At 40.0% G+C, this 26,302-nt stretch overlaps 1 protein-coding gene across 2 annotated transcripts in view; it reads left to right on the top strand.

The window, feature by feature from the left end:
* LOC128647644 (zinc finger MYM-type protein 1) overlaps positions 1-8,483 on the top strand; it is a 39,815-nt gene extending 31,332 nt beyond the window's left edge. For both annotated transcript variants that reach the window (XM_053700394.1, XM_053700395.1), the window contains one exon: positions 6,210-8,483. In XM_053700394.1, coding sequence (XP_053556369.1) covers positions 6,244-8,388 — 2,145 coding nt within the window. In that variant the 5' untranslated portion in view covers positions 6,210-6,243 and the 3' untranslated portion in view covers positions 8,389-8,483. The remainder of the gene's footprint in view (positions 1-6,209) is intronic.
* Positions 8,484-26,302: the final 17,819 nt, after the last annotated feature.

Genomic DNA, 26,302 nt, shown 5'->3' with positions numbered 1-26,302 from the left:
TTACTAAAGGCCTCAGAACGTACTGTCCCTGAGGTGGCTCAAAGTCCTTAGATCACTAGCCCAATCACTAAAGGACTGGTATACGTGGTTATCTTTACTTCCAGAGTATTTTAAAAAAAATATTGCTGTTGCAAAAGTTGGATATTTGCCCCTTTTTTAACAAGTTATGTCAGAGGAGCTCCAGACACACACGTCTGCTCTCTCTATCAGGCTCCCCCCCCCCCCCATGTCAGAGGTTCAAGTGAAGAGAAATCCTTTCTAAGATCTCCAATTAAGCTCCGCATCTCGCTTAAAACCCCCTGAATGTCATCTTTAGAAGATAAATTATGTAAATTTGCTTTAGTGATACATTGGGAGTGGTTGGCATTAGTGTTTTGAGCAATTGAGCTCGAGGTGTCCTGTGATGCTTCCATTTCATCACTGTTGGGGTCACTGGCTGTGTCTAGAGGCTTAAGGTAGTGGCTCATAGGCTTAGAGGTGCCTATCTTGTCAGCCTTACTTGCCCGCTTGTTAGGCATACCCCCTATAGTGTAGCAGTATGAAGAGTCAAATAGGAGATATGTCTCTGGTGGGCAAATTTTACAAACCTTTTAGGAGAGGCAGTATAGTAGAAGTAGGAGATCTTGGCGTAGTAAAAGGCGTGCCAGTGATACTGAGATATGCTCTAGGTGCTGCAGTCCCCTATAAGGTAACAGGAGATGGTGTATGACCCTGTTTGATGCAAACTATGATCTGAAGACACACACTCGGGAAGCTATACTCCCCTTTTCTTATAGTGAGGAGATATATCCCATAAGGGAAAGACCCAAGCTTAACTTTTTTTTTTTTTTTTATAAATGTCCTGATATAGGTGTGGGGCGTTCTAAGAGGTGAGGATTCTACGATGCAAGGAGGCCCCTTTACCCAGGCCTGAGGTTTTGTTACCTGTCGTCGATGCTTGTGTGGGATTTCAGCAGCTCAGTCTCCTGCAGAGACCGCGGCGTGTCTCTGCAAAGTCCCGGTGCCACTCGCAGTGCTTAAGTTCCTGTCGGGTGCAAAAGCTGCCTCCGGTATCAATCTGGAGTGCTGCTAGAGGTGCTCCACTGTCACGCTCCAAATATCCGTGACCGAAGGCAGTGCAGGTAATGCCCGTTTGAGCCGCAGCTGTTCACCTCCGCCCGGGAGTCTAGCGGTAGGCATAGATTGCGGGGTCAGTAGTCGGAGTTCGTCCGCACCGCTCATTCCCAGAGGTGCACTTGTAGCAAGAAGGTTGAAATGGCGATAAAGTATATCCTCCGGGGGTAAGGCCTTACAGCAATCAGATTACCAGGTCAGTAGTGAGGCTTGTGATGGGGTCCGGTGCCACGTGGGAGAGCGGTTCTGCCGTGCAGGCAAGGTTCCCTGCAGTTATAAGAGAGCAGATCGGCGCCAGTCCTGAATTCTTGCTAGGGGCAATAAGGCTAAGTTCTCTAACAGCCAGTACGATAGGGTTAGAGGCTGGTAAAAAGTGATTAGTTGCTATAAGGAGCTATATTGTCAGCATAGGTGGCAGGAGCTCTCCTAATGTGCGACCATCTTCCAGCGTGGTCAAGCTCCGCCTCCGTGTTTTGTGTCTTTTTAAGACTAGACTGATATGTTTTTCTTTAGCAACAAAACAGAAATGTCTTATAATAACAAGTTGTTTACTGTCCCTTTAATGGCAGATACCTTCTTCGGCATTAATAAAGTTTTGAGGATTGAAAGCTAGGTTTGTGTGCTTTTCTTTACCCCATAATGAGGTTATTTTTTAAAAATAATTGAGTAATTGTGACAGTTATGTGTAAAGGGAAAAAACTTTTTTTTTTGGTGGTTTTGACGTTAGTTAAAATGTATCTACTTAACCAATGTCATCTGCTATCTTATGTGACGGTCTACATATGTTTATCCATTTTAGTGTTTTTTTACTGTGGTTTATTCAAATTCCTTTTGACGTTGACCTCGTTTTGATGTGCCAGTTGTTGCGCATGCGTAGATAGTTATTCAGACAAAAAACCAACTTAGAGGTATGACCTCTACAAAAGTACATACGTGTAGCACTCAAATTCCCTTTTATAGGTGATATCGAGTATTGAGTGGCGGATGAACTAGGCTATTAAAATATAACTTTTATTGGGACTTATTAAAAAATGATAAGACAAAACAATTAAAATTACAGAAACTTAGATCCATCAAATTGAGGACAGTGATGAGAATACCACTGGATGTGAGCTTATATATTCTCAGAGATATATCTGGTTGGTACCTTTAGGTGCTCAGGGCATATGAATAGACCGGTCCGGTCGCCAATGGCGAGTAAAAATTCTTGCGGGCAAGTAAAATTTAAGTTATAAGCCCGAACGGCGACCTGACATTTTAAGTGGGATATAAGAAGCAATAAAAAAGTCAAATTGCATTCCACATATGCGCACACACGGGAATGGAGGGAAGAAATGGGAAGTTCTTTCTGTTAAATGCTTTCAAAGACCTCCCCTTATCTCCATGGCTCTTGGTCTCTTCCATGTCAGTTGCTACTTCTCACCCCTAAGGTTGTATGCGCGGGAAAACATCCTGCTAGAGCAGTGAGTATTTCTTCTCTGTGTGTATGAACGAAGTATGGGTTAAAGTGACAATATAGTTATGGTAGGCAGCTTGCTAATGTACATTATGCTGAAGTACTCCAGGGTCCTCTGCAGTACTTCAGCACAATGTACACGAGCAAGCTGCCTACCATAACAATATAGAGCAGTGAGTATTTCTTCTCTGTGTGTATGAACGAAGTATGGGTTAAAGTGACAATATAGTTATGGTAGGCAGCTTGCTAATGTACATTATGCTGAAGTACTCCAGGGTCCTCTGCAGTACTTCAGCACAATGTACACGAGCAAGCTGCCTACTATAACAATATAGAGCAGTGAGTATTTCTTCTCTGTGTGTATGAACAAAGTATGGGTTAAAGTGACAATATAGTTATGGTAGGCAGCTTGCTAATGTACATTATGCTGAAGTACTCCAGGGTCCTCTGCAGTACTTCAGCACAATGTACACGAGCAAGCTGCCTACCATAACAATATAGAGCAGTGAGTATTTCTTCTCTGTGTGTGTATGAACGAAGTATGGGTTAAAGTGACAATATAGTTATGGTAGGCAGCTTGCTAATGTACATTATGCTGAAGTACTCCAGGGTCCTCTGCAGTACTTCAGCACAATGTACACGAGCAAGCTGCCTACCATAACACTATAGAGCAGTGAGTATTTCTTCTCTGTGTGTGTATGAACGAAGTATGGGTTAAAGTCACAATATAGTTATGGTAGGCAGCTTGCTAATGTACATTATGCTGAAGTACTCCAGGGTCCTCTGCAGTACTTCAGCACAATGTACACGAGCAAGCTGCCTACCATAACAATATAGAGCAGTGAGTATTTCTTCTCTGTGTGTGTATGAACGAAGTATGGGTTAAAGTCACAATATAGTTATGGTAGGCAGCTTGCTAATGTACATTATGCTGAAGTACTCCAGGGTCCTCTGCAGAACTGCAGCACAATGTACACGAGCAAGCTGCCTACCATAACAATATAGAGCAGTGAATATTTCTTCTCTGTGTGTGTATGAACGAAGTATGGGTTAAAGTCACAATATAGTTATGGTAGGCAGCTTGCTAATGTACATTATGCTGAAGTACTCCAGGGTCCTCTGCAGTACTTCAGCACAATGTACACGAGCAAGCTGCCTACCATAACAATATAGAGCAGTGAGTATTTCTTCTCTGTGTGTGTATGAACGAAGTATGGGTTAAAGTCACAATATAGTTATGGTAGGCAGCTTGCTAATGTACATTATGCTGAAGTACTCCAGGGTCCTCTGCAGAACTGCAGCACAATGTACACGAGCAAGCTGCCTACCATAACAATATAGAGCAGTGCACTATTTTCCTGAACCCTATTAATGCTCCAAAAACTGACTTTACTAATTTGTAGAGAACATACCATCTCCATGCACCCAGTCAAATCTGCTAGCGCGGCACTGACAGTCGCGCTAGTAGTTGAAAGGCAGCCGGGCAGAAAGGGGGGAAAAAAGTATTTTTAACATGCTTGTTATGTCACTGTCCAGCTACATGCAGTACCACTCAAAGCTCTATAGGTTGAAGGGGGCAGAATTAAATATACTTAGTCAATCGTAACCCCACATATGATGAAGTAAAAAAAAATAAAAAATGCTCAGTTATATATTTATTTTTTCCCTTAGGGGAAAATAAGTCAAGACTGTACATACAGTTTTTCAAAGATAATATCCCTGTTTTTTTCTACCGGGTGATAGAAAAATATTTTCTAAAGTTAAAGCCTTTTTATTAATGTTAAAGTCCCAAATAGTAAGCAGCTTGCAAAACATTCAAATTGGGACCTCAGTCTGCAATGCATGTGAGATTACAATAACACTATTTATATTGCCTTTTTACATAAGATATATACACATTACATGCAGATATGCAGGGCGACTAAAGTTTCTTGCGGGCTGGTAAGTTTTGTGATTTACTCGCCCGATGGGCGAGGTGAGTTTTTTGGTATTCATAGGCCCTGGGTGCTCCAACTACTAGATGATAATATATAAATCTTTCTATTAGTGGTAATGCATAACCAGTCATAACTTTACTAAATATATTTGGTGTGTAATAAATAGTTATGCACATTATTGATGTTCACAAAGTAATATGGTTATGGCATATTGTGGTATACCATGTACATAAAATTCATAGAATCTGTGACGTATAGAGAGCGTCATTAACTATACGTAACTGGTATTATACCCCCATGGTTATATCACTATTCAGCAAGGGTGTATATTTTGAACTTATAAATTGGTCAAGAATTTCAATGACTCAGTTTGATATTAATCAAAAATATATCCCACTTGAAGTCTAATGTGTATGCTCTGGGTATTAAGATATTGGTAGCAACTTGGCTTAAAGCATAAATATACCTCTATATATTGTACCAGTTATATTGTGTAGAAAAGTATCTCTTCTGAGCCCAATTATGGTTATTCGCTCATTTATAGAGTTTAGTCTAATAATTGGCTACTTAGTGTTTCAGTCACCAACTGGTTAAAGGTAGTTATATGCAATGTATAACATTGCGTGCTGCCAAACTCTCTTCCAATCACGTGATTACATATATAATAGTATGATATGTATATTAAACCATCGCTATATGTTATAGTGTAATCAATACTCTATATTAATTGCGCTCACTCACTTATATCTAGGACAAAAACCACAAACGTTTGTTGCAGTAACACTAAGTGTTAATAGATTTTCATCAAATTCCGTGATGACCCATATAGTAGTATTGCTGTGTATATTAGACCACTGCTATTGTGTGCAATGGTGTAGCTGGTACTATTATATGTTATAATGTTAACCGATACTATATATTGTGTGCACTCAAACTTTTATCTAGTTGATAGCACTTAGGCCTCAACCACAAATATTATTTTTACCAGCACCACTGATATCGATTTAACTAAATAAGCTTTCTTCATAACAAGAGAGGTTAATCATGGATATTGGTATAGAAAGCCATATGCCCCATATTCACCATGGAGAGATAGTAGTATTATTATATAAAATAGCACCGGAATTTAACGGTACCTGTAATACTTTTATCGTTTGACTATATCCCATTGTTTGTGACCATGTCTATAAGTCTCTACTTGTAACCATACCCAAGTGGTATAGTTTATATTGCTTATTAGTGTAAAAAGCTTAGATTTAGTCTGGCTGTCCCCAGTTTGTTTGATTTAAAGAATTTCGTCTAGGCTTTAACAATAGCTATAGCTGTATTTCTTTTTTAAGCTGCTAACAAGCTTTGACGAAATAAGTTATATAATTAAAGATAGATTTTAGTTTCTGCTAAATTAAAACCACATTTACACGGAGCCCATCAACTCCCAACCTCCCCTGACATGTTTCGCCGACAAACTCGGCTTTTTCAAAGGGTTCTGACTGCAGTTTAAAAGATATCAGCTCTCATATCGCAATAAGGACAGGGCTACACTACACAGAGCATATCTAGATGTTCATTATGCAAGAAAGCAAGTAAGGTTGTTGTTGTTGTTGTTTTTTACACAATCTGTTTATTTTTAGATTTACTTTGATTAACTCTAGTTCTCTCCTTCTGATTTCTCTTTTTTTTTTTTTTTTTCTTTCTTTTGTCAGGTGTTCAGTATTCAAATTTTAATCTGGTTGCAAAATGGAAAACACTATATCCAACCTTAGAAATTTCTCAAGATTGGACTTTCCCTCAAAAATTGAAGTAATAATTAAAGGAAGACCAATGCCTGAGCTGAAGGACTTAGTTCAAAAAGACAAAACCATGACACGTACATTCCAAATGGAGTGGTATCAAAGGAAAGATTGGCTGTGTGGATGTGATGCAAAGAATCGCCTTTACTGCTTTCCGTGTATTTTGTTCTCCACTACAGATAATGTTTGGACAAATGCTGGATTTGGAGATTTAAAAAATCTATCAAGGCGCGTCAACAAACATGAGAAATCGACCAGTCACATTCAAAACCAATTTGCTTGGAAAACCTTTGGATCAGTGAGAAGGATAGATATTTCTTTAAATGAACAGCAGAGATTATATATCATCAACCACAATGCGAAAGTGACTGAAAACCGTGAGATTTTAAAAAACCTTATTCAAGCAACCTTCTATCTAGGCAAACAGGAAATAGCATTTTGTGGTAACGAGGAGGGTGCAAAGTTTTCTAATCGTGGCAACTATGTGGAGCTATTGCATATTTTGGCATGGAAAGATGCAACTTTTGCAAGACATTTGAAAACATCCACTGTGTTTTCTGGATGTTCAAATAGAATACAGAATGACTTAATAGAAGCAGTAGCTGATGTAATAAGAGAGGATATAAGAAAGGACATTGATGCAGCCCCATTTGTTGCTGTTGAAGTAGAGGAGACAACTGATGTTACAAACAAAACACAAATCTCTGTAATTGTGCGTTATGTGGCTAAAAGTGAGCTGAATTGTGAGATAAATGTGAAGGAGGCGTTCTTAGGATTTGATGAAGTGGTTGACAGACGAGTACCAGCTATTGCTAACTATGTATTGGGAGTGTTGGAGAAATATAATTGTGTTGAAAAGCTGGTAGCTCAGACTTATGACGGAGCCTCTGTGATGGCATCAGCTATTAATGGGGTGCAAGCCAAGATTAAAGAAAAAGTACCTGAAGCAACTTTTATCCATTGTTATGCCCACAAGTTAAACCTGGTGCTCTCTAATTCAGCTAAATCTATAGAAGAGTGTAAAGTATTTTTTTCAACACTTGAGGGAATGGCCATGTTTTTCAGTAAATCGACAAAACTCACCCACCTACTGGACGATATGGTGAAGAGACGTTTACCGAGAGCAGCACCCACCAGATGGAGTTCACATTCCAGACTAGTGCAGACGGTCAACATGTTGCAAAGTGATCTACGTGCTATGTTCCTGTTTCTCAGAGAAAATCCAGCTGGTTGGGATCATGAGACCTTGATGATGTCTGAAGGATATTACTTTTTTCTGAATAAAGCATCAACCTGCTTCTTGCTTATGACATATGAGGCCATTTTCATACAAACTGACGCACTCGTTCAATTGCTGCAGAGTAAAGTGATGGATGTTGGATTCTGCTGTCAGAGAATTTCTGACACTATGAAATTTCTTGAAAATCAGAGACAAGAGTTTGACAATTTGTATGAGAAATTTGAATTGGAATGCATCAGAATGGGGCTGACAGACAATGAAAGGAGTAAACAGCCAATAAGAGATGTGAGGAAAAGGTTGTTTTACAACATTATGGACAATGTCAGTGTTCAAATGAAGGCTTGGTTTGATCATTTTGCTGAGCTAGAATTCCTTTGTTTGGTCGATTGCACTAAACTGCTAGAGATGTCCAAACATATTGATGATCAAAAACTGCAGAGCCTATCAAGATATGGCAAATACTTTGACTTAGTTAGACTAAAATGTGATCTAATTGGATTTTATAGTTTTGAAATGGTGAGAAATGATTGCAAATCACCTACAGATCTACTCAACTTTTTGTCCAACAACAATCTCATGCAGACTGTTCCAGAGGCGGTGAAATTACTGAAGCTGGTTCTCACGATACCAGCTACAACAGCCTCTGTTGAGAGGTCCTTCTCAGCTTTAAAGCAAATAAAAACACATAGCAGGGATCAAACCAGTCAAGGACGACTTTCCTCTTTGGCTATTTTAGCAATTGAGAGAGAGAGACTGGTACAGTTACATGAAAAAAACTGTGAAGATTTTCTTCATAAAGTTATTGAAAATTTTGTGAAAAAAGATAGAAGGATTGACCTTGTGTACAAATGAGGGAGCCGAACAAGAACAGTCACTTAGAAAAAAGTTTAGATTCTTTATAGTTGTTACATGTTTTTTATGTTATTAAAGAAATATTTAAAAAATAACAGTGAATATTTTTGGAATAAAGTTATTGAACATTTAGTAAGAAAATATAGGATTGACCTTGTCTACAAATGAGGGAGCTGAACAAGACCAGTCACAGAAAAGTTTTGATTCTTAATATTTGTTACATGTTTTATCATATAAGTTCTTAAAGACCTATTTTAAAAATAACAATGTTTTTTTTTCCTTTTCTCTGAAGTTAATTTGCAATACAATATTCTGCTATTGCAATATATGATCAAACTTTTAAAACGTGCTTTATTCTCAAGGTAATCAACATATTGCATTTGAACTGGCGCTTTAGTGCAATGTTTCTTAACCGTGGTCCTCAAGTACCCTCAACAGGCCAGGTTTTCATTATAGATGAAGCAGTGCACAAGTGAAGTGCTCAGCTTAGCAGCAGTAATACCATGGATGGATTGTTTACCAACCTGCTATCAACCATCATCTGATTATTTCACCAATGCAGCACTGGTTCGGCTATAATGAAAGCCTGGTCTTTTGGGGTACTTGAGGACTTAAGTTGAGAAACAATGCTTTAGTTTAAATGCCTAATTTTACCATTTAATTTCAAAGGGACCTGCAGAAAAAACAGAATTTATGCTTGCCTGATAAATTTCTTTCTCTTGTGGTGTATCCAGTCCACGGGTTCATCCTTTACTTGTGGGATAGTGTCCATGGTGGCACAGATGACATGTCCACTAGGTCTGCATACCAGGTCCTGCGTGGCCACGCAGGCGCTATTAGAATCACTGAAGCCCTCTCCTGCTTGATTCTGGCAACCAGACGCGGGAGGAGAGGAAACGGTGGAAAAACATAGGCCAGATTGAAGGACCAAGGCGCTGCTAGAGCATCTATCAGCACCGCCTGGGGATCCTGGGACCTGGACCCGTAAAGAGGAAGTTTGGTGTTCTGACGGGACGCCATCAGATCCAATTCTGGAGTGCCCCATAGCTGAGTCAGCTGGGCAAATACCTCCGGGTGGAGTTCCCACTCCCCCGGGTGAAAAGTCTAACAACTTAGAGAATCCGCCTCCCAGTTGTCTACTCCTGGGATGTGAATTGCTGAGAGATGGCAAGAGTGATCCTCCGCCCACCTGATTATTTTGGTTACTTCCATCATTGCTAGGGAACTCCTTGTTCCCCCTTGATGATTGACGTAAGCTACAGTCGTGATGTTGTCAGACTGAAATCTGATGAATTTGGCCGCAGCTAGTTGAGGCCATGCCTGAAGCACGTTGAATATCGCTCAGTTCCAGAATGTTTATCAGGAGAAGAGCTTCTTCCCAAGACCATAAGCCCTGAGCTTTCAGGGAGTTCCAGACTGCACCCCAGCCCAACAGACTGGCGTCGGTCGTTACGATGATCCACTCTGGTCTGCAGAAACACATTCCCTGAGACAGGTGATCCTGAGACAACCACCAGAGAAGAGAATCTCTGGTCCCCTGGTCCAACTGTATTTGAGGAGACAAATCTGCATAATCCCCATTCCACTGTTTTGAGCATGCACAGTTGCAGTGGTCTGAGGTGTATCCGTGCAAAAGGGACTATGTTCATTGCCGCTACCATTAGTCCGATTGTCTCCATGCACTGAGCTACAGATGGCCGAGGTTAAGAGTTTTACCTTTCTGACCTCTGTCAGAAATATTTTCATTTCTACCGAGTCTATTAGGGTTCCTAGGAAGGGAACTCTTGTGAGGGGGGAGAGAGAACTCTTTTTGATGTTCACCTTCCACCCGTGAGACCTCAGAAAGGCCGCTACAATTTCCGTGTGAGACTTGGCTCTTTGGAAAGTCGACGCCTGAATTAAGATGTCGTCTAGATAAGGCGCCACTGCTATGCCCCGCGGACTTAGCACCGCCAGGAGGGACCCTAGCACCTTTGTGAAAATTCTGGGAGCAGTGGCCAACCCGAAAGGAAGAGCCACAACCTGATAATGCTTGTCCAGAAAGGCGAACCTGAGAAACTGGTGATGATCTTTGTGGATAGGAATGTGTAGATACGCATCCTTTAGATCCACGGTAGTCATATATTGATCCTCCTGGATCATTGGTTTGATTGTCCGAATGGTCTCCATCTTGAATGATGGGACTCTGAGGAATTTGTTTAGAATTTTGAGATCCAGGATTGGTCTGAAAGTTTCTTCTTTTTTGGGAACCACAAACAGGTTTGAGTAAAACCCCAGCCCTTGTTCCGCAATTGGAACTGGGTGGATCACTCCCATTGTATGTAGGTCTTCTACACAGCGTAAGAACGCCTCTTTCTTTGTCATGTCTGTAGACAGACGAGAAATTTTGAACCTTCCCCTTGGAGGGGAGTCCTTGAATTCTAAAAGATATCCCTGGGATACAATCTCTAAGGCCCAGGGATCGTGTACGTCTCTTGCCCAGGCCTGAGCGAAGAGAGTCTGCCCCCTACTAGATCTGGATCTGGGGCTACCCCATCATGCTGTCTTGGAGGCAGCTGCAGGCTTCTTGGCCTGTTTACCCTTGTTCCAGCCCTGGTAAGGTTTCCAGGCTGCCCTGGGTTGTGAAGCGTTACCCTCTTGCTTTGCAGCAGGGGAGGATGAAGCGATACCGCTCCTGAAATTCCAAAAGGAAAGAAAATTATTTTGTTTGTTCTTTGTCTTGAAAGACTTGTCCTGGGGGAGAGCATGGCCTTTTCCCCCAGTGATTTCTGAAATCTTTAAATTCAGGCCCGAAGAGGGTCTTTCCTTTGAAAGGGATGTTCAGTAGTTTGGATTTTGACGACACATTGGCCGACCAGGACTTTAGCCATAACGCCCTGCGCGCTAAAATGGCGAAACCTGAATTTTTCGCCGTTAACTTAGCTAGTTGGAAAGCGGCATCTGTGATAAAAGAATTAGCCAGCTTAAGAGCCTTAATTCTGTCCATAATGTCCTCATCATAGAAAGTGGAGAAATTGCTGTCTCTGGGAAGGTAAGACCATGCACTCTTAATTTTTCATTTGTATAAATAGTGGAACTGCGGTGCCTATATAACGAGAATTGATTTGTTTTATTACCTGTATGCATGTGTTGTAAAGAATTCAAATTGTCATTGTGCAACCTACTAATTTAGTTGTAAATTTAAAATATCTCTATTGGGTTCATATATGTGCTACTCGGGCGTATCATAGTCAGTGCCTCACCGCACATCACTGGAGTCACGGACACTGAATCTATCTGGAAATCTAATGAACTAGTACCAAGATATCGTCCAAATAAGGAAACACCGCAATATCCTGCTTTCTGATTACAGATAGAAGGGCACCTAAAACTATTAAGAATATTCTTGGTGCTGTGCAAGAAAAAACAGAAGAGCGACAAATTGGTAATGCTTGTTTAGAAAAGAGAATCTCTGAAAACGATAGTGATCTGGATGAATCGGATTGTGAATGTAAGCGTCCTGTAAGTCTGTTGTGGACATGAAGTGACCTTGCTGAACAAAAGGCAGAATAGTCCTTATAGTAACCATCTTGAAAGTTGGGACTCTTACAAAACCATTTAAAGTTTTCAGATCCAAAATAGGTCTGAAAGAGTTTTCCTTCATAGGCACAATGAATATATTTGAATAAAACCCCCAATCCTTGTTCCTGCTGTGGAACTGAGAAAAATTACCCCTGAAAGTTCTAGATCTGAAACGCATTTCAGAAAGACTTGAGCTTTTACTGGGTTTTTTGTTACATGGGTAAGAAAGAATCTTCCAGAAGGAAGTCTTATTTCTCTTAAGTGTATCCAGTCCACGGATCATCCATTACTTATGGGATATTCTCCTTCCCAACAGGAAGTTGCAAGAGGATCACCCACAGCAGAGCTGCTATATAGCTCCTCCCCTCACTGCCATACCCAGTCATTATCTTGCAACTCTCAACTATGATGGAGGTCGTAAGAGGACTGTGGTGTTTTATACTTAGTTTATTTCTTCAATCAAAAGTTTATTTTTAAATGGTACCGGAGTGTAATGTTTATCTCAGGCAGTATTTGGAAAAAGAATCTGCCTGCGTTTTCTATGATCTTAGCAGAAGTAACTAAGATCCTTTGCTGTTCTCACATATTCTGAGGAGTGAGGTAACTTCAGAGGGGGAATAGCGTGCAGGTTTTCCTGCAATAAGGTATGTGCAGTTAAAATATTTTTCTAGGGATGGAATTTGCTAGAAAATGCTGCTGATACCGAAGTAATGTAAGTAAAGCCTTAAATGCAGTGATAGCTACTGGTATCAGGCTTATTAATAGAGATACATACTCTTATAAAAGTGTATTTTAAAACGTTTGCTGGCATGTTTAATCGTTTTTTATATATGTTTGGTGATAAAACTTATTGGGGCCTAGTTTTTTCCACATGGCTGGCTTGAATTTTGCCTAGAAACAGTTCCTGGAGGCTTTCCACTGTTGTAATATGAGTGGGAGGGGCCTATTTTAGCGCTTTTTTTGCCTAGCAAAAATTACAGACACAGACATCCAGCTTCTTCCTGCATGTTCCAGGACTTCTCTGAAGGGCTCAAAAGGCTTCAAAAGTCGTATTAAGGGAGGTAAAAAGCCACAGTAGAGCTGTGGCAGTTGTTGTGACTGTTTAAAAAACGTTTTTGTCATTTGTTATTCCGTTTTTGTTATTAAGGGGTTAATCATCCATTTGCAAGTGGGTGCAATGCTCTGCTAACTTGTTACATACACTGTAAAAATTTCGTTAGTGTAACTGCCTTTTTTCACTGTTATTTCAAATTTGGACAAAATTTGTGTTTCTTAAAGGCGCAGTAACGTTTTTTTATATTGCTTGTAAACTTGTTTTAAAGTGTTTTCCAAGTTTGCTAGTCTCATTGCTAGTCTGTTTAAACATGTCTGATACAGAGGAACCTACTTGTTCATTATGTTTGAAAGCCATGGTGGAGCCCCATAGGAGAATGTGTACTAAATGTATTGATTTCACCTTAAACAGTAAAGATCAGTCTTTATCTATAAAATAATTATCACTAGAGGGTTCTGTCGAGGGGGAAGTTATGCCGACTAACTCTCCCCACGTGTCAGACCCTTCGCCTCCCGCTCAGAGGACGCACGCTAATATGGCGCCAGTTACATCAGGGACGCCCATAGCGATTACCTTGCAGGACATGGCTGCAATCATGAATAATACCCTGTCAGAGGTATTATCTAGATTGCCTGAATTAAGAGGCAAGCGCGATAGCTCTGGGGTTAGGAGAGATACAGAGCGCGCAAATGCTGTAAGAGTCATGTCTGATACTGCGTCACAGTATGCAGAACATGAGGACGGAGAGCTTCATTCTGTGGGAAACCTGATTCAGAGATTTCTAATTTTAAATTTAAGCTTGAGAACCTCCGTGTATTGCTTGGGGAGATATTAGCTGCTCTGAATGACTGTAACACAGTTGCAATTCCAGAGAAATTGTGTAGGCTGGATAGATACTATGCGGTGCCGGTGTGTACTGACGTTTTTCCTATACCTAAAAGGCTTACAGAAATTATTAGCAAGGAGTGGGATAGACCCGGTGTGCCCTATTCCCCCACCTCCTATATTTAGAAAAATGTTTCCAATAGACGCCACTACACGGGACTTATGGCAGACGGTCCCTAAGGTGGAGGGAGCAGTTTCTACTTTATCAAAGCGTACCACTATCCCGGTTGAGGACAGTTGTGCTTTTTCAGATCCAATGGATAAAAAATTAGAGGGTTACCTTAAGAAAATTTTTATTTTGCAGCCCCTTGCATGCATTGCGCCTGTCACTGCTGCGGCGGCATTCTGGTTTGAGGCCCTGGAAGGAGGCCATCCATACAGCTCCATTGGAGGAAATTATTGACAAGCTTAGAATGCTTAAGCTAGCTAACTCATTTGTTTCTGATGCCATTGTTCATTTGACTAAACTAACAGCTAAGAATTCCGGATTCGCCATCCAGGCGCGTAGGGCGCTATGGCTTAAATCCTGGTCAGCTGACGTGACTTCAAAGTCTAAGTTACTCAACATTCCTTTCAAGGGGCAGACCTTATTCGGGCCTGGCTTGAAGGAAATTATTGCTGACATTACTGGAGGCAAGGGTCATACCCTTCCTCAGGACAGGGCCAAATCAAAGGCCAAACATTGTAATTTTCGTGCCTTTCGAAATTTCAAGGCAGGAGCAGCATCAACTTCCTCCGCTTCAAAACAAGAGGGAACTGTTGCTTATTCCAGACAGGCCTGGAAACCTAACCAGTCCTGGAACAAGGGCAAGCAGGCCAGAAAACCTGCTGCTGCCCCCAAGACAGCATGAAGGAACGGCCCCACTATCCGGAAACGGATCTAGTGGGGGGCAGACTTTCTCTCTTCGCCCAGGCGTGGGCAAGAGATGTTCAGGATCCCTGGGCGTTGGAGATCATATCTCAGGGATATCTTCTGGACTTCCAAGCTTCTCCTCCACAAGGGAGATTTCATCTTTCAAGGTTATCAGCAAACCAGATAAAGAAAGAGGCATTCCTAAGCTGTGTGCAAGACCTCCTAGTAATGGGAGTGATCCATCCAGTTCCGCGGACGGAACAGGGACACGGGTTTTATTCAAATCTGTTTGTGGTTCCCAAGAAAGAGGGAACCTTCAGACCAATCTTGGATCTAAAGATCTTAAACAAATTCCTCAGAGTTCCATCATTCAAAATGGAAACTATTCGGACCATCCTACCCATGATCCAAGAGGGTCAGTACATGACCACAGTTTACTTAAAGGATGCCTACCTTCACATATCGATTCACAAAGATCATCATCATCATCGGTTCCTAAGGTTTGCCTTTCTAGACAGGCATTACCAATTTGTAGCTCTTCCCTTCGGGTTGGCCACAGCCCCGATAATCTTCACAAAGGTTCTGGGCTCACTTCTGGCGGTTCTAAGACCGCGAGGCATAGCGGTGGCTCCGTATCTAGACGACATCCTGATACAGGCGTCAAGCTTTCAAATTGCCAAGTCTCATACAGAGATAGTTCTGGCATTTCTGAGGTCGCATGGGTGTAAAGTGAACGTGCAAAAGAGTTCTCTATCCCCACTCACAAGAGTCACCTTCCTAGGGACTCTTTTATAGATTCTGTAGAGATGAAAATTTACTTGACGGAGTCCAGGTTATCAAAACTTCTAAATGCTTGCCGTGTCCTTCATTCCATTCCACGTCCGTCAGTGGCTCAGTGCATGGAAGTTATCGGCTTAATGGTAGCGGCAATGGACATAGTGCCATTTGCGCGCCTGCATCTCAGACCGCTGCAATTATGCATGCTAAGTCAGTGGAATGGGGATTACTCAGATTTGTCCCCTCTACTAAATCTGGATCAAGAGACCAGAGATTCTCTTCTCTGGTGGCTATCTCGGGTCTATCTGTCCAAGGGTATGACCTTTCACAGGCCAGATTGGACGATTGTAACAACAGATGCCAGCCTTCTCGGTTGGGGTGCAGTCTGGAACTCCCTGAAGGCTCAGGGATCGTGGACTCAGGAGGAGAAACTCAGAACGCCAAGCTTCCTTGTTACGGGTCCAGGGACCCGGGAGCGACGCTGATAGATGCTCTAGCAGCTCCTTGGTTCTTCAACCTGGCTTATGTGTTTCCACCGTTTCCTCTGCTCCCTCGACTGATTGCCAAAATCAAGCAGGAGAGAGCATCAGTGATTCTGATAGCGCCTGCGTGGCCACGCAGGACCTGGTATGCAGACCTAGTGGACATGTCATCCTTTCCACCATGGACTCTGCCTCTGAGGCAGGACCATCTAATACAAGGTCCTTTCAATCATACAAATCTAATTTCTCTGAGACTGACTGCATGGAGATTGAATGCTTGATTCCATCAAGGCGTGGCTTCTCAGAGTCAGTCATTGATACCTTAATACAGGCACGAAAGCCTGTCACCAGGAAAATCTACAAGATATGGCGTAAATATCTTTATTGGTGTGAATCCAAGAATTACTCATGGAGTAAGGTTAGGATTCCTAGGATTTTGTCCTTTCTCCAAGAGGGTTTGGACAAAGGATTATCAGCTAGTTCTTTAAAAGGACAGATTTCTGCTCTGTCCTTTTGCACAAGCGTCTGGCAGAGGTTCCAGACGTCCAGGCATTTTGTCAGGCTTTGGTTAGAATTAAGCCTGTGTTTAAAACTGTTGCTCCCCCGTGGAGCTTAAACTTGGTTCTTAAAGTTCTTCAAGGAGTTCCGTTTGAACCCCTTCATTCCATTGATATTAAGCTTTTATCTTGGAAAGTTCTGTTTTTGATGGCTATTTCCTCGGCTCGGAGAGTCTCTGAGCTATCTGCCTTACAATGTGATTCTCCTTATCTGATTTTTCATGCAGACAAGGTAGTTCTGCGTACCAAACCTGGGTTTTTACCTAAGGCGTTTTATAACAAGAATATCAATCAAGAGATTGTTGTTCCATCATTGTGTCCTAATCCTTCTTCAAAGAAGGAATGTCTCTTACATAATCTGGAATTAGTCCGTGCCTTGAAGTTTTACTTACAAGCTACTAAAGATTTTCGCCAAACATCTTCCCTGTTTGTCGTTTACCCTGGACAGAGGAGAGGTCAAAAAGCTTCGGCAACCTCTTTCCTTTTGGCTTCTGAGCATAATTCGCTTAGCCTATGAGACTGCTGGACAGCAGCCCCCTGAAAGGATTACAGCTCATTCTACTAGAGCTGTGGCTTCCACCTGGGCCTTTAAAAATGAGGCCTCTGTTGAACAGATTTGCAAGGCTGCGACTTGGTCTTCGCTTCACACCTTTTCAAAATTTTACAAATTTGATACTTTTGCTTCTTTGGAGGCTGTTTTTGGGAGAAAGGTTCTTCAGGCAGTGGTTCCTTCCGTTTAATCCTGCCTTGTCCCTCCCATCATTCGTGTACTTTAGCTTTGGTATTGGTATCCCATAAGTAATGGATGATCCGTGGACTGGATACACTTAACAAGAGAAAACATCATTTATGCTTACCTGATAAATTTATTTCTCTTGTAGTGTATCCAGTCCACGGCTTGCCCTGTCCTTTTAAGGCAGGTCTAAATTTTAATTAAACTACAGTCACCACTGCACCCTATGGTTTCTCCTTTCTCGTCTTGTTTCGGTCGAATGACTGGATATGGCAGTGAGGGGAGGATCTATATAGCAGCTCTGCTGTGGGTGATCCTCTTGCAACTTCCTGTTGGGAAGGAGAATATCCCGTGGACTGGATACACTACAAGAGAAATTTATCAGGTAAGCATAAATTATGTTTTTGAATCCTATTCGACACCCCTTAAAAATTATATATTCTGAATCCACTGATTTTGAACAGTCCGTCCAAACTCTTTGAAACAGCTTTAGTCTGCCCCCTACCAGAAGAACTGGCTTGAGGGCCACACCTTCATATAGGTTTAGGGGCAGGATTTGGTTTCTTATAAGGCTTGGATTTATTCCGAGATGGTCTCCAATTAGAGCGAGAGGCCTTGGGCAAAGGAGTGGTTTTGCTGTGCTAAATTGTGCAACCAAAAAGTAGAAGCAGCAGCGACATCAGCCATAGATATAACCGGTCTAAGAATATAGCCAAAATGTAAATATTCCCTTCTTGCATAATTAAGCTTCCCATCTAAAGAATTTCTTTAGAGGTGCCAGGCTTAGACCATTCTTTAGCAATCACATTAGAGATAGTGTCAGGAATAGGAAATACTTCAGGAGTAATAACAGTAGTCTTAAATACAGAATTTAGACCAATACTAGCTTTATCATCAGCAGATTTAGACTCCTCAATACCCAAAGTAAACAAAACTTCCTTTAAAGTGAAGGTCAAGTCTGGGGTTATGCTTAGCATTTTTTAATGTTATCGAAAATAAGTATGATGTTCATTCATCAAATACTCTATAAATCCAAGCAAAAGTTTAAAATTTAAAGTTTTTAATGCGCTCCATATATGGTGTATATTCCGCCCGTCAGCGAGCCTCTATTGAGTGACACATTTAACCTCCAATCTATTGTTGTACCCCGTGGCATCCAGCCCCTTTTTAGTTTCGTCATTGAGACCTTCCGCGCATGCATTTAAAGAAACATTGCGTCATCGTCGGCATGCGCGTTCATGTTACGCGCATACGTTGTCCACTCTCAAAATTGTTGTTACTTTGAATACACAGCATCGCTCACTCGCATCCTCTGCAATTAGCTCCGATCAATAAGAACAGGTAAGAATGAGGAGGCTGCGCATCTAAATAACGAATTGGCCAACAGTAACGTCCGTGAATGTTGCACATGCGCTATTGAGCTTACTATACGCATGCGCACTGCAAAGACAACAAGGGTGCACGCGCGTAGTCCGCTTGTAATAAACAAAGCGGCGTGAGAGGAGAAGAATAAGGAAGTGTTGTATGGGCGGAGCTAAGCGTGGTAACGAAGGTATATAGAATATAGATTTTCTTTGCAAAGTAATCAATATTTATTCATATAAAGTGAGCGACTAATGTTTTTAGCATAAACTTCAAACGGATGTATTTAGAATACAAAAAATTGACCTCCACTTTTAAGAGAGAACGAATATATTCTAACTTAAATAAAGTTTTTCTATATCCGTCTTGACATGGCATCTTCTGAATTATAGGAGACCCCATCTTTAGAGGATACGTCAGTATGCTGAAGGTCAGAACTTAATTCACTAAGTTTAGGAAAATGTTGCAAAAACCTTTTATATTTATTTGAAGGCAAAATAGCAGTCATTGCCTTCTCTATAGCAATAAAATACATTTCTGCATTTCTTCTGTAGTAATGCTATGTACATTTAAACTGAGATGGAATAACAGTGTGTGTATTTGTACTCATAGATATATTTAACAATTTATTAAACAAGAGCTGCATAATTGAGCTCAATTTAGATCAGCTTAATTACAACATGCATACTTAGCTTTGTTAAATATCTGTTTAGGCAGCTTAAATCCTATGGTAACATCAGAGGCAGGTTCAGTTTGAGACATAATTGCAAAAAAACTAAATTAATTCTGCAAATTTATATCCACGCACCTATATATGATATGAAAATATATATATATATAATCTCTCACAGGCTTGAGAGAATGGGAAACAGAGCAAACCAAATTCTAAAAAAGAAAACGGATTCATAAAATGTGCATGAAAGCTCTCGAAATGTTTACTGAGAATACTGAATGAACTGGGGACGGAGCTTATAACTGCAATTTTGGTGGGAAAATTTTGCCTGGAAGAATATTTGGCGAGAAAATTAAACTTTTGGCGACTAAATAATGGCACACAATGCTGTCACGTCACCCTATCACATAAATACCATCATGACATGCAAAGCTGAAGAGGATTTCTAATACACCTATCTTTCTAAAAAGCAGGTAAGAAATTTGATTATATATACAAAAAAACCAAAATGAACCAAAATAAAGCCTAATGGATACTTCTATTATAGCTGCATAAAATGTGATTATTAACATTCCATGAGGCTAACATAATACTTAGCATCCTAATTTATAAATAAATTACTAACTTAAAAAAAAAAAAAAAACCTGTATGTTTCACAGACTCTACCAACCTTGATAAATATTTAGCCACTAAAAAAGAGCACTTAATTACTGATTCAAGGCATGTATACAAACAATATATAACAACTTTACTTAAAAAGTGCCCAATCCATAGCTGAGTGTCATTTAATAAAAGTATATACTTACCTTGTAAGACTCCCATCCACATATAGCAGACAGCCAAACCAGTACTGAAACATATCAGCAGAGGTAATGGTAGAGGAATATGTCAATCTGTAAAGGAATATACTGCTTGAATCCCAGCCTTCCCTTATACTTCATCCAGGATTCATCCACACATATATTCCTTCCAGGTGTATAAGCCTCTGCAAACCTGGCAGCAAAGTGGGTAATCAGGGGGCAGATTTTATACAATCTGTCAAATTGAGGATGCTCCCTAGAGGGGCACATGCTGTTGTCGCTGAAGGCTCCATTTTTTCACCTAAAGTGGCCGCTTGAGAGTACTGACCTGTTACGCCCACGATGGGCGGGGCTTGGCGATACTGCGTTTCTCCGTAGACAATTGCGCGCCCTTTCTTGTTTCACTAATGTTCTACATTTAGAGTAGACATGTGCGGTTCGTTTCGGATTTATTCGGAAATTCGGAGATTCGGATCGATTCGGATTTCCGAATTAAAATACTTCCGAATCTACCGAATGAATCCGAAATAGCTGCCGTATCTCCGAATAAATCCGAATTAGCTCAGTAAAATTAGGCATTTCCCCATAGGAAACAATGGGAGTTTCGGCTGAAAAAAAACTAACACCGCAGCCCCATTGTTTCCTATGGGAAAACACTAAGTCTGCACCTAACACCCTAACATGCACCCTGAGTCTCTAAACACCCCTAATCTAACACTTATTAACCCCTAATCTGCCGCCCCCGCTATCGCTGACACCTGCATTATTTTATTAACCCCTAATCTGCCGACCGAATATCGCCGTCGCCTACATTATAGCTATTAACCACTAATCTGGTGTCCCTAACACCGCCGACCCCTACATTATAGTTATTAACCCCTAATCTGCCCCCCCAACGTCGCCGCAATCTAACTACAAGTATTAACCCCTAATCTGCCGACCCGATATCGCCGCCGCCTACATTATAGCTATTAACCCCTAATCTGCCGACCCGATATCGCCGCCGCCTACATTATAGCTATTAACCCCTAATCTGGTGTCCCTAACACCGCCGACCCCTACATTATAGTTATTAACCCCTAATCTGCCCCCCCCAACGTCGCCGCAATCTAACTACAAGTATTAACCCCTAATCTGCCGCCACTATAATAAATGTATTAACCCCTAAACCGCCGCACTCCCGCCTCGCAAACACTATAATACATTTTATTAACCCCTAATCTGCCCTCCCTAACATCGCCGCCACCTACCTACAATTATTAACCCCTAATCTCCCGCCCCCAACGTTGCCGCTACTATAATAAGGTTATTAACCCCTAAACCTAAGTCTAACACTAACACCCCCTAACTTAAATATAATTTAAATAAAACGAAATAAGTTTACTATAGTTAAATACATTAATCCTATTTAAAACTAAAGACTTACCTGTAAAATAAACCCTAAGATAGCTGCAATATAACTAATAGTTACATTGTAGCTATTTTAGCATTTATATTTATTTTACAGGCAACTTTGTATTTATTTTAACTAGGTACAATAGCTATTAAATAGTTATTGACTAATAGCTACCTAGTTAAAATAATTACAAAATTACCTGTAAAATAAATCCTAACCTAAGTTAAAATTAAACCTAACACTACACTATCATTAAATAAATTAACTACAATTATCTACAATTAAATAAACTAAAGTACAAAAAACCCCCACTAAATTACAAACCCCCCCCCCCACTAAATTACAAAAAATAAAAAAATATTACAAGAATTTTAAACTAATTACACCTAATCTAAGCCCCCTAATAAAATAACAAAGCCCCCCAAAATAAAAAAAAATGCCCTACCCTATACTAAATTACAAAAGTTAACAGCTCTATTACCTTACCAGCCCTGAACAGGGCCCTTTGCGGGGCATGCCCCAAAGAAAACAGCTCTTTTGCCTGTAAAAAAAAAACACAATCCCCCCCCCCACATTACCACCCACCCACATACCCCTACTCTAACCCAAACACCCTTAAATAAACCTAACACTACCCCCCTGAAGATCTCCCTACCTTGAGTCGTGTTCACCCAGCCGGGCCGAAGTCTTCATCCGATGGGGCAGAAGAGGACATCCAGACCGGCAGAAGTCTTCATCCAAGCGGGGCAAGAAGAGGTCTTCCATCCATCATACAAGTACCAAAATACAAACAAACACTAAATTACCAAAAATAATAAAATATTACAATAATTTTAAACTAATTACACCTAATCTAAGCCCCCTACTAGCTATTAATATAGCTACAATATAACTAATAGTTACATTGTAGCTATTTTAGGATTTATATTTATTTTACAGGCAACTTTGTATTTATTTTAACTAGGTACAATAGTTATTAAATAGTTAATAACTATTTAATAACTACCTAGCTAAAATAAATACAAATTTACCTGTAAATAAATCATAACCTAAGTTACAATTACACCTAACACTACACTATCATTAAATTAACTAAATAAATGAATCCTATATAAAACTAAAGACTTACCTGTAAAATAAACCCTAATATAGCTGCAATATAACTAATAGTTACATTGTAGCTATTTTAGCATTTATATTTATTGTACAGGCAACTTTGTATTTATTTTAACTAGGTACAATAGCTATTAAATAGATATTTACTGTTTAATAGCTACCTAGTTAAAATAATTACAAAATTACCTGTAAAATAAATCCTAACCTAAGTTACAATTAAACCTAACACTACACTATCATTAAATAAATTAACTACAAGTACCTACAATTAAATACAATGAAATAAACTAAAGTACAAAAAAAAACAAACACTAAATTACAAAAAAAAAATTACAAGAATTTTAAACTAATTACACCTAATCTAAGCCCCCTAATAAAATAACAAAGCCCCCCAAAATAAAAAAAATTCCCTACCCTATACTAAATTACAAAAGTTAACAGCTCTATTACCTTACCAGCCCTGAACAGGGCCCTTTGCTGGGGCATGCCCCAAAGAAAACAGCTCTTTTGCCTGTAAAAAAAACACAATACCCCCCCCACATTACAACCCACCACCCACATACCCCTACTCTAACCCAAACCCCCCTTAAATAAACCTAACACTACCCCCCTGAAGATCTCTCTACCGTGTCTTCACCCAGCGGGCCGAAGTCTTCATCCGATCGGGCAGAAGAGGACATCCAGACCGGCAGAAGTCTTCATCCAAGCGGGGCAAGAAGAGGTCTTCCATCCATCATACAAGTATCAAAATACAAACAAACACTAAATTACCAAAAATAATAAAATATTACAATAATTTTAAACTAATTACACCTAATCTAAGTCCCCTACTAGCTATTAATATAGCTACAATATAACTAATAGTTACATTGTAGCTATTTTAGGATTTATATTTATTTTACAGGCAACTTTGTATTTATTTTAACTAGGTACAATAGTTATTAAATAGTTAATAACTATTTAATAACTACCTAGCTAAAATAAATACAAATTTACCTGTAAAATAAATCATAACCTAAGTTACAATTCCACCTAACACTACACTATCATTAAATTAACTAAATAAATGAATCCTATATAAAACTAAAGACTTACCTGTAAAATAAACCCTAATATAGCTGCAATATAACTAATAGTTACATTGTAGCTATTTTAGCATTTATATTTATTGTACAGGCAACTTTGTATTTATTTTAACTAGGTTCAATAGCTATTCCATCCATCAGAAGTCTTGATCCAGGCGGCATCTTCTCTGTTCATCCATCCGGAGCGGAGCGGCAGCATCCTGAAGACATCCCACGCAAAGCATCCTCTTCTTTCTTGATCCGACGACTAAGTGACTGTACATTTAAGTGACGTCATCCAAGATGGCGTCCCTTGAATTCCGATTGGCTGATAGGATTCTATCAGCCAATCGGAATTAAGGTAGGAAAAATCTGATTGGTTGATTCAATCAGCCAATCAGATTCAAGTTCAATCCGATTGGCTGATCCAATCAGATTGACCTCACATTCTATTGGCTGTTCCGATCAGCCAATAGAATGCAAGGTCAATCTGATTGGCTGATTGGATCAGCCAATCGGATTGAACTTGAATCTGATTGGCTGATTGAATCAGCCAATCAGATTTTTCCTACCTTAATTCCGATTGGCTGATAGAATCCTATCAGCCAATCGGAATTCAAGGGACGCCATCTTGAATGACGTCACTTAAAGGTACAGTCACTTAGTCGTCGGATCAAGAAAGAAGAGGATGCTCTGCGTGGGATGTCTTCAGGATGCTGCCGCTCTGCTCCGGATGGATGAACAGAGAAGATGCCTCCTGGATCAAGACTTCTGATGGATGGAAGACCTCTTCTTGCCCCGCTTGGATGAAGACTTCTGCCGGTCTGGATGTCCTCTTCTGCCCGATCGGATGAAGACTTCGGCCCGCTGGGTGAAGCCACGGTAGGGAGATCTTCAGGGGGGTAGTGTTAGGTTTATTTAAGGGGGGTTTGGGTTAGAGTAGGGGTATGTGGGTGGTGGGTTGTAATGTGGGGGGGGGGTATTGTGTTTTTTTTTACAGGCAAAAGAGCTGTTTTCTATGGGGCATGCCCCCGCAAAAGGCCCTTTTAAGGGCTGGTAAGGTAATAGAGCTGATTACTTTTGCAATTTAGTATAGGGTAGGGCATTTTTTTATTTTGGGGGGCTTTGTTATTTTATTAGGGGGCTTAGATTAGGTGTAATTAGTTTAAAATTCTTGTAATATTTTTTTATTTTTTGTAATTTAGTGTTTGTTTTTTTGTACTTTAGTTTAGTTTATTTCATTGTATTTAATTGTAGGTACTTGTAGTTAATTTATTTAATGATAGTGTAGTGTTAGGTTTAATTGTAACTAAGGTTAGGATTTATTTTACAGGTAATTTTGTAATTATTTTAACTAGGTAGCTATTAAACAGTAAATATCTATTTAATAGCTATTGTACCTAGTTAAAATAAATACAAAGTTGCCTGTAAAATAAATATAAATGCTAAAATAGCTGCAATGTAACTATTAGTTATATTGTAGCTATATTAGGGTTTATTTTACAGGTAAGTCTTTAGTTTTATATAGGATTCATTTATTTAGTTAATTTAATGACAGTGTAGTGTTAGGTGTAATTGTAACTTAGGTTAGGATTTATTTTACAGGTAAATTTGTATTTATTTTAGCTAGGTAGTTATTTAATAGTTCTTAACTATTTAATAGCTATTGTACCTAGTTAAAATAAATACAAAGTTGCCTGTAAAATAAATATAAATGCTAAAATAGCTGCAATGTAACTATTAGTTATATTGTAGCTATATTAGGGTTTATTTCTTCTGTTAAGTGTGATCAGTCCACGGGTCATCATTACTTCTGGGACATTACTCCTCCCCAACAGGAAGTGCAAGAGGATTCACCCAGCAGAGCTGCACACAGCTCCCCCCCTCTACGCCACCCCCAGTCATTCTCTTGCACCCAACGACTAGATAGGATGTGTGAGAGGACTATGGTGATTATACTTAGTTTTATATCTTCAATCAAAAGTTTGTTATTTTAAAATAGCACCGGAGTGTGTTATTACCTCTCTGGCAGAGTTTGAAGAAGAATCTACCAGAGTTTTGCTATGATTTTAGCCGGAGTAGTTAAGATCATATTGCTGTTCTCGGCCATCTGAGGAGTGAGGTAAACTTCAGATCAGGGGACAGCGGGCAGATGAATCTGCATAGAGGTATGTAGCAGTTTTTATTTTCTGACAATGGAATTGATGAGAAAATCCTGCCATACCGATATAATGTCATGTATGTATACTTTACACTTCAGTATTCTGGGGAATGGTACTTCACTAGAATTACACTGTAAGAAATACATAAAGCTGTTTAATAACTAGAGATTATGTTTAACGTTTTTGCTGGAATGTAAAATCGTTTTCATTTGCTGAGGTACTGTGTGAATAAATGTTTGGGCACTATTTTTCCACTTGGCAGTTGCTTAATCTGTTTTTCTGACAGTTTCTGTTCTCCCTCACTGCTGTGTGTGAGGGGGAGGGGCCTTTTTTGGCGCTTTTTCTATGCATCAAATATTTCAGTCAGCAACTCATTGTATTCCCTGCATGATCCGGTTCATCTCTACAGAGCTCAGGGGTCTTCAAAACTTATTTTGAG

Source organism: Bombina bombina, chromosome 2, assembly GCF_027579735.1.
Source record: "Bombina bombina isolate aBomBom1 chromosome 2, aBomBom1.pri, whole genome shotgun sequence".
In the NCBI taxonomy this organism is placed as follows: domain Eukaryota; kingdom Metazoa; phylum Chordata; class Amphibia; order Anura; family Bombinatoridae; genus Bombina; species Bombina bombina.
The sequence above is the reverse complement of the archived record's forward strand: the minus strand, read 5'-3'. Positions and strand labels throughout refer to the sequence as shown.